The sequence below is a fragment of the Rhea pennata genome, chromosome 5 (assembly GCF_028389875.1).
Source record: "Rhea pennata isolate bPtePen1 chromosome 5, bPtePen1.pri, whole genome shotgun sequence".
NCBI classification, from domain to species: Eukaryota; Metazoa; Chordata; class Aves; order Rheiformes; family Rheidae; genus Rhea; species Rhea pennata.
The window spans coordinates 36,882,259-36,898,429 of record NC_084667.1 but is presented as its reverse complement, the minus strand read 5'-3'; the positions used below and the strand labels follow the sequence as shown (position 1 = coordinate 36,898,429).

Here is a 16,171-nt window from a genome sequence, read left to right as displayed (position 1 = left end):
CTCTTCTGAGGAGAAAGTTACATATTAGAATTGATTTTTGTAGTTGTCCTTGTCAGCAGATGGACTGGAACTTCTTTCTATAGATCAGATGAACCATTCCTGCTTTGTGCTGGCTTCAGCCTCATCTGGTTGCATAGGAAGCCAGACTGACTCTCTAATAGGGGGAAGGTGTGTGTGTATGGGGGGTCTGGCTTAATTATTTTCCCCAATTGTATTTTTTTGCGGATTTAGTGAGGAAAATGGTGGGGAGGGGCAAAATGGGACCTTCTTCCTTGTCAATGGAAGACTTATTTGTATTATTGTTCACCCTGCAGTACTCTTCTGCAAATCTAGACAACGTGTGTCAAAGCAAGCTCATATTTTGTGGATGGTGCATGCATTGCAAGATACATACCAAGGAGTCACATTTGTCATTAAGTCCTCTCCAAAACTTGTTTCCGCAGTGTTCATTCTGACTTATTTTTACAAGGCAGTGAAAGCAATTACTGAATGCTCAAGAGGCTGCTAATAAAAAGTTGAACAAGCTACTTTGTTTGGTTAAGAGCTAGAAAGCAATTAAAAACTTGTTTTAAAATAATCAGCATTTCAGCATCTGCTTTGTATTTTGTAATTACTCTTGACTAAAAGATCTACCCATTCATAAAAGCTTGGATTTTTCTGTGTGTTTTAGATAATTCGAGCCCCATCTTCACTCTGACTACAATCAATAGGAACTTTATCATTGTGTTAAGTTACTGTTTCAAGCCCATTGAAACCAATGGAAAGAGGCCCAGGGATGCCCACTAGTTGAAAGGTACCCTCAGTAGATTTGGCTCAAACCCTGTGAGCAAAGTGAGGCCCTATAAAGACTTCATTTAGCCTCTCTCTTATGAACACCCTTGTTTGATTCCATTGTGATTATTAAAAAACCCTGTATTCTCACATCACTGATTTGGTTTACAGGTGTAATAAAAGGACATTTGATTCTTTCAAAAGTGTCTTCAAAGTAGTTACTGGCTGAAAGAATTTGCCACTTCAGTAGGTAATCAACACACTAGATTTCTTTCATTTGTAACAACAACGAGAGTCATCAGTGAATGTTATGTTCGTGGTACATATCTCGGGCAAAGGGAAGTTTTGATATTTTGATGAAAGGGAAGCAAAGTGCTTCATTATACTGTTGTCTAAATACGTGATTATTACCCTCTCAGAAATATTAATGAGAGTTCTGCTGCATGACTCTCTAGCAGTTCAGATATTATCTACGTATTTTTTTTCCTGACCGTTTAGTATGCAGTGTGGTAAACATAAGAATTACTCAGTAATTTTTACAGATTTCAGCACATTTCAGATACTAGTATCTACATACTTAAACTGAAAATATGTATGTTTGTCTCATGATCAATATGTTGAAAAGCTTATCCTTTTATCGCAGTATAAAGGAAAAGATGGAAATGGGGTAATTTTTAATTTATTGAAAACAAAGCATTATTGTTGAAAAATATTGGCTACTTCCATAGCCAGGAGGGAAGAAAAAGCCCTGAGCTTGCACCTCCCTCTGGAGCCAGTTTTCTGTAGTTTTCTCCTCCTTAGCAAAGAAACAGTGGCTCCTTTTCTAGAAGCAGGTGCCCCTAATGACCTTGACAATCAGCCAGTACAGGGAGAGCAGTAATGCAGGGAGTCAATGGTTCCACACCACTTTGTACTTCCAAACATCTGTTACTGTGTATCTTTCAGTGCTTTCCTGTGTTTTGAGGGCCTAGATTTTATGCCTATGAGGAAGCAGTTGAAAATGAATATCTTGATTTGTAAATATTTTTTTTACATCTTCTGGAGGTGCACTCTACCAAGGTTATCTGACACAGGCCTTGCATGTTTTCATTAGATTCATATACTCATGAATTTCCTGACTTCAGATAGAAGCACTGTTCTGAAGTGTGTAAGTTTACTCTAACACAATGCAAAAACAAACACACAACCCCTCCAACAACAACAAAAAAACCCCAACTATTTAACCCTTTTTTGTACTAGTTCTGTACTGTATATACAATAGGACTTTACTACTTTGATATCACATATTTCCAAGTAAATGCCATGACTCATTTTAAGAATAACATTTTAGATTAGGTCATCTGCAGAGAGGTGACAAAGTGTTGTTAAGAGGGAAGAAAAAAGCTTTCTTTACTCTGTATGTTTTATATCCATGAAAATGCTGAGATGGGTGGAAAGTAAGGACTCTGATTTTCTTGCTGGAATTTTCTCTGATTTCCTTACACCCAATTCCCATGAATATATGCAGAGTGGATGATTTTAGCCCTGCTATCCATATAAGTGCTTAGCTTTGAAATGATGGAAGATAGGATTTCTGTATTATATGAGTATGCCACTGCAACAAGATGATCACACTTTAAGGAAACTTTTTTTTTTTTTTTTTTTTTTTTTTTTTGACTTAAGGAAAATGGTATATGAAATTAACTTCTGATCACTGTATCTTATACTGTGATTAGTTTAGCAGCATATATTATATTTTATATAATAGTGTCAATGCTCCAAAATACTCAGGAATTGGACGTTGGAGTAGTGGTTATTTAACATTCCATAGCTTGAACATCTTGTTTGCATTATTGTGCTGTTCATAATGTCTGTCTTTTTTACTGTTTCCATCCTGACTGTAGCTTTCTCTGAATAGATAGTGAACAATGCAGACTTTATTTATCCAAAGACAAGCTGCTTTCTCTCTTTCTCTCTCTCTCTCTCTCTTTTTTTTTTTTTTTTTAACAGTTTTTCTAACTTTCTTTTAATGGATATTGCATGTGTGGTACTATGCATCCTTAAAACAGTTCAAGTTTGTCTAGTGTTTATTTGAAGGACAGATTCTCAGTGGTATGATTCCTTTTCTATATGCATGTAGATGCGTAGATTAGCATTTGTCAGCATTCATTTCATGAACATTCAAGAAAAATAACATTTATAATATATCATTGAATCTTTATGATTCTTTCACACTAGTTTCTGTAGTAAGCAACTACTTCTTTATGATGTAGAGTAGTGGGATCAGAACAAGTTGTGAGATGTGGTTTCTCTTCCTGGTTAAAAAAGGGCGAAGGTGTGGGGAGATGTAAATGTCAAAGCAGAAAAATGACCGTAGAACTCAAAGAAAATGAAAAAGCTATGTCGTCTGGTCAATGGGGAAAAATATTCAATAGTAACTATAAATGGAATAGCTCAACATGTTACCTGGAAGTTATTTTAAATAGGTAATAGGGGTTATGTTTTTGAAGATGTGCAATACTATACTACCATATTTTACTATTCATAGTGGGGAGTCCATGAAGCGAAGAAACACAGAGCGAACACAGTTTGCTAAATCTCTTGCAGTATATGATTAAAATCACAGAATCTGCAAGTTGGAGAAGAACTCTGTAGGTTTATTTAGTCTCTTTGTTTATTTATTTATTAGAATATATTGATGCTCATCTGAGGCGGTGGAGCATCTGACTCAGTTGGTTAGAGCATAGTGCTAATAATGCCAAGGTCGCCCACTTGTTTGAGAGTTGGACTAGATGATCTCCAGAGGTCCCTTCCAACCTTACCAATTCTATGATTCTATGATGTGGTTAGGAATTGATAAATTTATTTGGGGGCAGGTTTAGCTCAGTTGGTTAGAGCATGGTGCTGCTAATGCCAAGGTCACGGGTTCAGTCCCTGTATAGGCTATGCCAGGGTTAGCTTTAGCTCAGCAGGTTAAAGCATGGTGCTAATAATGCCAAGGTTGTGGGTTCAATCCCCGTATGGGCCACTTGTTTCCCTGCTGAGCAGGGGGGTTGGACTAGATGATCTCCAGAGGTCCCTTCCAACCTTACTGATTCTATGATACCAAACTGTGTGTTTTTTACCAGTGATGCAGAATGTACAAAGCTTGCAGGTAGGTTTAGCTTCAGTGAATTGTTGTTTTGAACATGCTCTCTGGTTACCCTGTGGTGGGTCTTTGTGGTGCATATACAGAGTGAAGTTATTCCAAGTTTTCCCCTTACTCTCTTTCTTCCAACAGATAATTGTGGGAGTCCTTCTGCTCTACTACCTTCTTGGAATCAGTGCCTTAATTGGAGCAGCAGTAATCATAATACTTGCACCTGTTCAGTACTTTGTAGCAACAAAACTCTCACAAGCCCAGAGAAGCACGTTGGTAAGTGTCTTCAAAATCGTACATGACATAAATACTCTGGTATTTATACATTGGTGTATGTTTAGAATTGCAAAGCCTAACCACCTGGCATTGAGCAACAACTGATTTTCAGATATTTTGTAATGTTCAAGAATGACCAGTGCAAGAAGGTGAAAAAGTTGAAAAAGTGACAAACTTAAGTAGTAAAGATGCAACTTATCTTGAGTTTTATCTCGGATTTTATAGCTTTCAACAAATTTCAATTTTTTTTTAATTTTCAACAAGTTACTTAACATAAGATCTTTCTCACTTGCATATGTAAATGAAGACAATAATAACTGATTGAAATGCCCTCACACAGCCCTATGTCCTATGTACAAATTTCAAGTAAGTAATTTATGTAGGTCAATCTGTCCAATCGCAAAAGGAAGAAGGAATGCTGCATTCTAACCTAGGTGCCAAATGTGTGGTAGATGTGGAAACTCACTCAAAGTGATTTATTTGTGTAACATCTGGACAGTCCTGACTCTCTCAGCATGCTCCTGAAATGGGGAGCTTAGAGGTCTGCTGAGCTACAAGCTGTTCCTTGATCCCTCACTTGGCTCATCTCTAATTTTTTGAATCCTCTGCATCACTGCTGAGAAAGTTACCTCAGTTAGTGGGAATTTCTGGGCCCAGCTGCTCCAAATCTTATTTCCACATTCAGTGACTATTACACTGCCAAGGAAGCTCTGTGAACCTGTAATGGAGCTGAGCAGCAGAGTTTGCTTGTTGAAATCTCTTCTACCATAAATGATGAGTGGTAATGAAACTTATTCATGTACCTTCTTGTGTGAAAAGTAGTATTTTCCCATCAGTAGTATCCATCCATCTAGAAATATAGCCAGTATTCATCCTGTAGTATCTAAGCAGATATTCAGGATCATCTAGAATTTCCTATGAGTGGGAGTGGTGTGTTTTGTGGTATGTCTCCACTATGCAGAACAGTGTGGTACAAAAATCCCTGAGCTAGCCTGAAAACTGCAAGCAGCGTAACTTTACTAGTGCACTGCTGTTCCTGAGCCAGTTGGCCTTGCCCATGGTCAAGATTTCTGACAGTGATCATAGCTTCTTGTTAATGCAGCCTTGCTGCTTTGAAGCCTGGCAGTGTTGTTTCCACACAGGCAGAGTAGGTTGCCTATTCATAGCTTAGCTGTTAGTTCTGTTCTTCTCTGTCCATTGCAAATGTGCCTGTTTGAAAATCCAACCAGTTTGCTGGGTGGTAGTGGTCATAAGAGGTTGTCTTGCAAATTATCAGAAAGCTGGCAGAGGAGTATAATTTTCAGTACCAGCTATGTGATTTGGGAGTACAAACCCACTGGCTTTTCACTGATGAGCTTTAGGGAATCTCACCTCTGCAAAAAACAGCGAAGTATCTAAATAGACAGACATAGGAAAATGTACTTGGCTGATCAAGGGCCTGCATACAATTTTTGTGTGTGAGCATTGTGTTTAGTGGTCAGATGCTTAAACTATCATCTCTAAGTATGTATTTATGTAAATGTTGCAGGAGTACTCCAATGAGAGACTGAAGAAGACAAATGAGATGCTTCGAGGCATTAAGCTCCTTAAACTCTATGCTTGGGAGCATATCTTTCACAGCAGTGTAGAGGAAACCAGACAAAAAGAAATGACTAGCCTCAAGGCTTTTGCCCTTTATACCTCCATATCCAGTAAGTCTCCTCCCTCCTTCTAATCCATTGTTCAGCTGCAGTGCTACTGCATTATTAGTTACTAATGAGGTTACCATTTCTCAATTGAGATTGTTTCAGTTGCTTTAGGCTCTAATGCTGTGCTCCTTGCTTTCCATTTGGACAGACGTTCCTTTTAATTCAGTAGAATTTTCCCTGTATAGGAAATAAGCTTAAGTGGGAAAGTCAAGATTAATGTGTCATAGCGTTAGCTTTTCTGGAGAAAAGCTTTTAGAGGACAGGTGTTTCACAAGCTAGCCCCAGCAATACAACACGAAGAAAGAAGCTTTTGTTGATGTGATTTCCCCCTCCCCCCATTTTGCACAATACAGGGTATCACAGTATCACATGACAAGAAATGTATGCTTCTATTGGAGCTTCAACAGATCATACTTTTCTCACTCAAAACCTAGTTCTAGTTGTTTTATCTATCTCTCTCTCTCTATATATGTATTTATGTATGTATGTATATGTATATAAACAAGTCATGCTTACTAGCATTTCTGTTTTATGGAAGGGAAACAATGAGTCATAGCACTTGCAGTATTCTATATCCAGATAAAGATTTCTTCTTTAATGTCATGTCACCTTTCCAGTTACTCTTAAGACATTTTTCCTCCTTTTCAAATGATCTAAGGCCAGCTGGACTCTGGAACTGAAGAGATCCCGTACAACATGTATAATTTGTACTATAATATTTTAGAAATAAGTAGTCAAGTCATACTGAGGAGCACTATTCATCTGTAAGATACTAGTGAACTGAAAACCTCTAGTGAGAAACACTCAAACACTATGAGCTGCCTGTACAATATTTTTCAGACTGATAAAGCAGACTGCTGCTTAGGAAAATAACTTCCCATCTGGTTAGTATTATGTGGCCACATGTCCAAGAGATGTTCTAGTGACTTTTTTCCCCGCCTTTCATGGAGATAATGTACTCTGAGGGCAAGATTCTGGTCCCGCTGAAGTCAGTGGACATTAAGTTGAGGTTTCCATTGACTTTCCTGAGACCAGAATTTTTCTCTGGTGGTCTGGGACTCTCTGTGCTTGAAGGATAGCTTCCATTTCAACATAAAATAGAATTTCGCTGGAGTAGATGAGATGACCAGAAACTCCATGATATAGATGGGCCAATTAGAGATCAGCTGACCAGTAGATGAGGTGACCAGAGACTCCATTCTACAGCCAAATCAACATAGGTGGTCTCCCTTTGTTTTCAGGGCTTCATGTGGCCTGAAATTTATCTATAGTCAGAGCCACAGGTTCAGTTGAAGGACTGAAGGGGTGATGTCATTATCAGACGTACTGTATTCTGTGATACATGAGTACTGATATTTGCTGCACACAGCTCAATATGTATTGCCACCTAAGGATATAGTGATAATGTGTTCACTACTTTCTCTTTTTCTCTCTCTTACATATACATTATTTGCATTATGCAGTAGATAGTGAATGTGTGTGTGTGTACATATATATATATATATATACACACACACAAATATATGTGTATATAATAAATGTGTATATAATAAAATATATATTTTTCATTTTTTTGTTAAGTAAGGAAAAACAAGATGGGAATGACCAAGATTTTCATGCCCTATTGGTCAAGAGAGAAGGTGGGCATTTTCTATAGCCACAAGAAAACAGATTTTTTTTTTCTTGTTTGGTTTAAAATGCTGTTTTGAGTGTACTCCTAAATTATTTTCCAAGTATACTTAGCTATTAACATGAATTAAAAAACATGTTTGGATCTGCTTCTATTCAGCAAGAATAGCTTTGTGTAGGTTTATAGAAAATAGATCTACAAGGTTAGGGCAGTGTTGGCTAGACTGCAAGAGAGCTTTAAGACAGCATAGAAATTGTTCCTATGTCTACTGCCCCCCTTTTTCCAGTGCCTGGATACATTTTGTACATGAATTGTTTGTGGGTACTGTAAGAACTACTATAAAAAAATAATCTTCCAATCAGTATTATTTTGATTGTGAAATAAAACCGAGCAAAGGTCAAAACAGAATGGTTGTCATGTGTGTGAAATTGTATCCTCAGGGAGTGGTGGAGGAGTCAGGAGTTTGGGATATGATCATAGCTATGGTTTTGATTGAAACCAAGTCCTAGATGGCAAATGGTTATTGTAGCATTGTTAATCCATATTTCTGTCTTAAAAGAAATCGCATTTGCAGAAACTGCATTTGCTTGCTTCTCCTTAATAGTTATTAGAGACTAGTTAATAGTCTCTAAAAGGTATAAATTATGACTTGCTATAGTGAGGGAATCCAGGGCACTGAGGCAAACACTGCCAGAGGTCAGGGAGGAAATGAATTCATTACTTGCATTTAGTAATTCCAGGCCCAGCTAAAATCAGAACTCTACCACATTTAGGTACTGTTGCCATCTATATAAAAATTCCCAAGGGTAATCACAGTCAAAATATCCAAACCTCACAAAGCAAGTGTAATTATGTCTATCTAAAGCAAATAAGCCACCTAGTTCAACCTTCTGTAGCAATTTGTCTGTGGTGGCACAGGGCCCTGTGCAAGTTCTCATTCAAAGTACGCCTACAATTTTTGGTAGGTGCTTTTGTGCTAAATGTGGTTTGGCTGATCTTTAGCTAGTAGTTTGAACTAACTGCTTTAAAACTAGCTTAAATATGTCTACCTCACATCTATCTAGATACTCCTAGCAAGATCAAACAACTTACCTGTGGTCAAAGAATAGCTCAGGGGCAGAGACTAAACATCTGAGCCCCTGAAGCTTCAGCTTCTGCGTGTAACTGAACTCCAGCTATGTCTCTGTAATTGTGGATCCACTTTCTATTCTGGAATAAACAATCTTTCTCTCTCTCTCTCTCTCTCTCTCTCTCTCTCTCTCTCTCTCTCTCTCTCTCTCTCTCTCTTTATTTTTTATTTATTTTTTTTCCTGCTGTGATATGACCATGCCTCTATGAAAAGCTTTAGAAGAAGTTTTTACTATGAAACTAAGGGTAACAGTAACTAGGAACCTTGACCATAACTTTAGGGTTATACTGAGTGATGAACAGTTGTGACACCATAGGTAGGTTACCTACTGCACAAAAAAAACTACCAGAAAAAGAGCAAATTGAGTAAATTCTCTACAAGAATAAAATGTTTAAGTCAATAATATGATGCTGCGCTGCAGAGATACCAAGCTTTCCCAGTCATTTGAGCTGCATCCCATAACTTCAGAGAGCCACAAAGCCCCACACTTCAGAAGAGGTGCCACAGGAATAGGTCACAAGCGATATATGCCAATGGGTCTCTCAAGAGATGGGGCAGAGCTAGGTGTGTGGCCAGCCTTCATGCCAGCCCCAGTGGTGTGATTTGCGCAGCCTCTGCTGGGTCCTCTCATCTCACTGTCAGGGATTCAAATTGCCTGTCAGACCTTGTGCAGAGACCTGCAAGGGCCCTGCACTTAAGCTGCTCAGGAGCTGATAGCAGCTTCTCTCTTCTAGCATGCACTAATGGATTCTATGTATTCTAGTAATGTGACAAAAAGTAAACTCTAGGCATTTTAAAAAAATGTACTGATGTGTGTAGACAGTTTTTTTCCTGTTTTAAGTGTAGAAAATACCATTGCAAACTAGTGCTAGTAACATTTTAGCAACGTTTAGTTTTTGTCTGAATGGAAATTGTGTCTAAATGTTCCTACATGTTTTCCTTCACAGTCTTTATGAATGCAGCAATACCAATTGCAGCTGTACTTATAGTAAGTATGGACTTTTCTAAGGAGCATTAACTACAACTGCATTTTCAAACATAAGTGATGTGGAAATGAGGAAGAGAAGAAAAGGATGCAACCCTACTATACAATTACAGTCTCTCTCTGGGAGAGAACAGAAAACATATACTTGTCACCTGTGACCAGAAGCAGACAGGAGAATACAGCTCTGCCCAAACCATTAAGAGAATATAAATTATGACGCTGATATAAGGGGCAGTAAATTAAATGTTTGTGAAATATGAAGTGTTAATATGTTTCCTTCTTCAAGACTAAATACTGATGATAACATTTTTGTCTTTGTAGACGTTTGTGGTGCATGCTCATCTGACAAGAAATGCTGACTTCTCCCCATCTGTGGCCTTTGCCTCCATCTCTCTCTTCCACATTCTTGTGTCTCCCTTGTTCCTGCTCTCCAGTGTTGTCAGATCTACAGTCAAAGCATTAGTAAGGTGAGAACTGTAAAATGGAATTTTTCCTCTTAGTTCTGAGGTGATGACTTTTGTTCAGTTTCCAATTGTAAACTTAGAAATAAGATGGTAATTATTTATTGGATGGTTTTGGTTTTTGCTTCCTGATTTTCTACCTTGCCTGTTTTTCTTGACTGTAGTATGTAGGCCAAGTTCTTTGCTTATACATTTGTCACAACTACTACCTTGTGATCTGCAGTTAACACTTCTTTGTATAGAATGAGTTGAACAATGTTGGGTACTGTACACCATATATATGTTGAAAGAAGAAAGGAGGTGAAGTTTACTGAACTTAGTTTTGTAAATCACCCAAATGTTTCCCTCCCACATCAAGCATGTAGAAGGGAACAAGATGATCACAGAAGTGCTTCTGTTTCCATACATATCACTTGGGCTGTGTTCTCCCTTTTTCTCCCTACCTAGGAAGTTGCTTGTTTTGGAGAATTACTTTAACAGAAAACTGGAGACATAAAGATCTTTGTGTTAATGGTGAGAATAAGTTAATGACTAAATGTCTGTTCTAGACTAGAAGAGTGTTGACTTTTTAATGAACAGTTAGCTGACAGTTCAAAAACTGAAATAATAGTGCTACTTTCTTTCTGTCTGTAGAACTGCTTGTCTCACTGAGAGTTTTACTTTGTCAAGTATCAATAGATCTGTATAAATAAGACTCTTAATACTTTTCATATTCACTATAATCCTCACTGATAGGGGAGGGAGAGAATATCTTGAGTTTCTTTCTTTATTAACATTTCTTTGTGACCTCAAAGGTAGCTCTCTAAAAGCTTGTTTAAGCAATGGGAAAGAACTGGGAAAGAACTAGCCCTAGCTTTATTGCCTTTGTGCTGCTTTGGGAATGGAAAGGAGATGAGATTTAGGGAAAGGAGACGAGAAGCTGAGATTGCCCTTGGTGTTGGAGAATTACCTGGTAGTGAAAGTCACAGCTCTGTCTTCTCTCCTAAGAAGTGTGAAATCTGAGTGTGTCAGTGATTGGCATGAAACATTCTGCAGCTGCTGTGGTAGCCGCTACGGCCACAGCAAATTGTCATGCTAAGGCTGCAGCCAGCAAAGTATCTGGGGACCCATTCTGGCACTCGTAATAGGCATTTATTTAGGCTTGTCTGAGGATTTATTTGTAAATGAGTTCTGTGCCAGTTAATGGCAGAGTGAAGATTCTAATACAATTGCCATCAACCAAATACTAATTATTAGCCAGGAGATGTTTGTGAGTTATTTTGCAATTATCTTCCTATTAGGAAGCTGCTGCCCTGCCCTGCCATTTGGAGTTCAGACAGGAATCCGTGGGTCAAATTGTGTAATGAGGTTGGCATGTTCCCTGTCTTTCTAGCTATCTGTATTGAAGCAATTCAGGTAGTGTTTCAGAGTGCATTGCTATGTACTGCTGTTTGATGCTACTTTAGATTCTGTCTTCTGAGTATCCCCTATAAAACATTTCAAAGGCATTCCAGATATTTTCAACCTATATGCAAAGTTTCCAAGTTATAGGCTGAGGGGGGTTGCCTCTAATTGACAGAGGGAACCACTGATGGTCTACAGTAAGGTGAGAAATTCTGTTACCTCTTTGAAAAGTATTTTTAATACAAAAGTGTTTTTGCTGTTAAAAATAAAACTAAGCAGCAAATTGATATATTTTATAGATGTGAAATCTTCAAGGACAAAGGTTGTGAGCAATTTTCCTTCAGCAGAAAGGTCAAACAGCAAGACTGGCATTATGTATCTAATTGGGTTTAATACAAAACCACTTTTTCAGTCAGCTGTTCAAATAACAGCCATGTTTTAATCAATATGTCCATTCATTGTTAAATTGTTAAAAACAAGATCCTAGTGGAGATGCTGGAATTCTACTAATTGTAGTTTCAGTAGTTGCTGTGAAATTGCTGTGTCAGCTAGAGCTCAGCAGTAGACGTATTTTTAATCTATTAAATTTTAGAATGTGTGGCAGCCTGAAGTATGAGTTGCTGCTTTTAATAAAAGATTTTTTTTCACGATTGTAAGTCACTGTTTTTTCTCAGAACCTGCCATAGGAGAAGCAATAGCAGAATTGGATGGAATATTGGGCAGAGTGCTTGCAGAGAAAAGGCTTGATGTTTAGAGCACAACCACCGTGATGAACAATCAGAGAGCAGAGAGCACAGCTCAAACTATTAGTTGGCTTGATAAAGACATGATTTTATATGGGTATGCATGGTTTAAGAGCATGTTTACTGTCTTCTCCTGCCTGCCTTAGACGCTGATACAGATACATAGGGGACTTTCCTATCTGCTCTCTACATGTTCATAACAGTTATTCAAGTGTTAGCATGGTTTGACTGTAGAAAATGCAGGTGCAGCTGCATGCCAATTCTATAGGCAGTGGCTAAACCACCATCTGGTTAAGGTCAACAATGGATGGGGCAAGATGGGATCCACATCACTAAGCAGGCACATGTGTCTTTGCCAACAGGTTGGCTAGCCTGATAAGGAGGGCTTTAAACGAGGAATGATGGAGGAAGGGGAGAGTAATAGAGATAGGATAGTCAGCAAAACGCAGCTCAAGTTGGGATACCATCAGTAGGTGCATCAGCTGGGGAAGTGTATGTGGGACGTGACTATGGAGGATCCTCTTGTACTCCTCCTGGGAAACTTGCATGCTTGATTACCTCTCTGAAATGGCTGTACATCGACGCACGCAGCACGGGGAATAAACAGGAATTAGAGATCTGTGTACAGTTGCAGGGCCATGATCTCATTGAAATTGCAGAGACATAGTGGGATCACACAGAATCATAGAATCATACAATGGTAAGGTTGGAAGGGACCTCTGGAGCTCATCTAGTCCAACCCTCAGCATAGCCCATACGGGGATTGAACCTGCAACCTTGGCATTAGCAGCACCATGCTCTAACCAACTGAGCTAAACTTGCTCGTGTGACTGGAATGCTGTCATGGACTATACACTTTTTAGGAAAGACAGGCCAGGAAAGCAAGGTGGTGGAATGGCTCTTTATGTTAGAATGCAGCTGGAATATATTGAACTCTGCCTAGGGTGTTTACTACAGGCCACCTGATTAGGAAGAGAAAATCAATGAGGCCTTCTACAGACAGCTGGAAGTAGCCTCATGATCGCAGGCCCTGGTTCTCATGGGGGACTTCAGCCACCCTGATATCTGCTGGAAGGACAATAAAGCTAGGCACAGACAGCCCAGGAGGTTCCTGCAGTGCATCAATGATAACTTCTTGACACAAGTAGTGGAGAAGCCTTTGAGGAAGGGTGTCCTGCTGGACCATGTCCTAACCAACAAAAAAGAACTGGTTGGAGATGTGAAGGTTGGGGGCAACCTTGGCTGCAGTGACCATGAGATGGTGGAGTTCAGGACCCTGCATGAAAGAAGAAAGGCAATAAGCAGGATTGCAACCCTGGACTTCAAGAGAGCAGACTTTGGCCTCTTCAGAGACCTACTTGGAGGAATCCCATGGGTCAAAGCCCTAGAAGGAAGGGGAATCCAGAAGAGCTGGCTAGTATTCAAGCATCACTTCCTCCAAGCTCAAGAGTGGTGCATCCCAAGGAGAAAGAAGCCCAGCAAAGGGGGCAGGAGATCAGCATGGATGAGCAAGGAGCTTCTGGCAAAACTCAGAAGAAGAAAGTACAGAGAATGTGGAAGAGGGCACAGGCCACTTGGGAGAATTATAGGAATGCTGTCAGAGTATGCAGGGATGCGAAGAGGAAGGCTAAGGCCCACTTGGAATTACATCTGGCAAGGGATGTCAAGGACAACAGGAAGGGCTTCTTCAAATACACTGGTAGCAAAAGGAAGACTAGGGAAAGTGTGGACCCACTGCTGAATGGGGTGGGGGCCCTGGTGACGAAGGATGCAGAGAAGGCAGAGTTACTGAATGCCACCTTTGCTTCAATATTTGCTGCTAAGGGGGCAGCCCTCAGGAACTCCAGAGCCTGGAGATGAGAGAGACTGGAGAAAGGAAGACTTTCCCTTGGTCAAGAAGGATCAGATTAGAGATCTTTTAGGCAAACTTGACACCCACAAATCCGTAGGCCCTGATAGGATGCACTCCTGAGTACTGAGGGAGCTGGCGGTGGTTATTGGTAGGCCACTCTCCATCATCTTTGAAAGGTCGTGGAGAACTGAAGAGGTGCCTGAGGACCGGAAGACAGTCATGTCACTCCAGCCTTCAAAAAGGGCAAGGAGGAGGACCCAGGGAGCTACAGGCCAGTCTGCCTCACCTCCATCCCTGGAAAGGTGATGAAACAGCTCATTCTGGATGTCATCTCTAGGCATGTGGAGGAAAAGAAGGTGATCAGGAGCAGTTAGTATGGATTCACCAAGGGGAAATCCTGCTTAACCAATCTGATAGCCTTCTGTGATGGAATGAGTGGCTGGGTAGATGAGGGGAGACCAGTGGACGTTGTGTGCCTTGACTTCAGCAAGGCTTTTGATGCTATCTCCCATTGCAGAAAAGATCAGGAAGTGCAGGTTAGATGAGTGGACTGTGAGGTGGATTGAGAACTTGCTCAAAGGCAGAGCTCAGAGGGTTGTCAGCAGTGGTGCAGAGTGTAGTTGGAGGCCTGAGGCTAGTGGAGTTCCCCAGGGCTCATTACTGGGTCCCATCCTGTTGAACTTCTTCATCAATGACCTGGATGAGGGGACGGAGTGCCTCCTCAGCAAGTTTGCTGATGATACCAAGCTGGGAGGAGTGGCTGATACACCAGAGGGCTGTGCTGCCATTCAGAGAGGCCTGGAGAGGCTGGAGAGTTGGGAGGAGAGGAACCTCATGAGGTTCAACAAAGGCAAGTGCAGAGTCCTGCACCTAGGGAGGAATAACCCTAGGCACCAGTATAAGCTGGGGGCTGACCTTCTGGAGAGCAGCTCTGCAGGAAAGGACCTGGAAGTGCTGGTGGATGACAAGTTGACCGTGAGCCAGCAATGTGCCCTTGTGGCCAGGAAGGCCAATGGTCTCCTGGGGTGCATTAGGAAGAGTGTTGCCAGCAGGTCGAGGGAGGTGATCCTGCCGCTCTCCTCAGCCCTGGGGAGGCCTCATCTCGAGTACTGTGTCCAGTTCTGGGCTCCCCAGGACAAGAGAGATATGGAGCTACTGGAGAGAGTCCAGCGTAGGGCTACGAAGATGATTAGGGAACCAGAGCGCCTCTGATTAGAGGAATGGCTGCAAGAGCTGGGCCTGTTTAGCCTGGGGAAGAGAAGACTGAGGGGGGATCTTATCAATGTGTACAAGTACCTGAAGGGAGGGCATCAAGGGGACGGGGACAAACTCTTTTCAGTGGTGTTAAGCAACAGGACAAGAGGCAACAGGCAGAAATTGAACCACAGGAAGTTCCACCTGAATATGAGGGGGAATTTCTTCCCTGTGAGAGTGACGGAGCACTGGCACAGGTTGCCCAGAGAGGTTGCGGAGGTATCTTCTCTGGAGATACTCAAATCCCGCCTGGACGCAATCCTGTGCAACGTGCTTTAGGTGACCCCTGATCAGAGGGGTTGGACTAGATGATCTCCAGAGTTCCCTTCCAAACTCAACCATTCTGTTATTCTTTGATCTGGTTTATTTAAAGACATTAAAAATATTCTATTAAGCATTTGGTTCGCTGACCTAAAAAGGTCATTTCTAGCACTGTTTTCTAGAGCTTTGTGCAATCTAGATTTAGATAGCTCTATTTCATCAAACTCCCAGTGCTTGTAAGACTGGGACTGTAAGTTCAATAGAATTGACTGTGCAGTGGTTCAGTAACATAAATGACATTAATTCTTCTATTATGGCATTTGGCTTCCAAAAACAGCTACAATTAGAGCTAGTCTTTATCACACTGAAAGGCTGAAAAAATCTTTCATGTAATTTATCTGATGCCTGATCAGAAAAGGAAAGATTTAAGCATCTGCACAAACTATTAAAAAATCATAGCTCTTAATAGAAAACAGAGTACATTTTGTCAACTTCCTTGCTGTAACATCTCACAGCAGGTTTTTATAGGCCTGTAACAAAAAGAAAACAAACAAACTACATAGGAGACAACAGTTGAAGGAGCACTGGAGGAGATACAGTATAATAAACACTGCAGTGAA

At 40.5% G+C, this 16,171-nt stretch overlaps 1 protein-coding gene across 5 annotated transcripts in view; it reads left to right on the top strand.

Moving 5' to 3' along the window:
• ABCC8 (ATP binding cassette subfamily C member 8) overlaps window positions 1-16,171 on the top strand; it is a 79,906-nt gene that overhangs the window by 22,358 nt on the left and 41,377 nt on the right. For all 5 annotated transcript variants that reach the window (XM_062576132.1, XM_062576131.1, XM_062576133.1 and 2 more), the window contains exons 9-12: window positions 4,031-4,165; window positions 5,694-5,856; window positions 9,560-9,600; window positions 9,919-10,064. In XM_062576132.1, coding sequence (XP_062432116.1) covers window positions 4,031-4,165; window positions 5,694-5,856; window positions 9,560-9,600; window positions 9,919-10,064 — 485 coding nt within the window. The remainder of the gene's footprint in view (window positions 1-4,030; window positions 4,166-5,693; window positions 5,857-9,559; window positions 9,601-9,918; window positions 10,065-16,171) is intronic.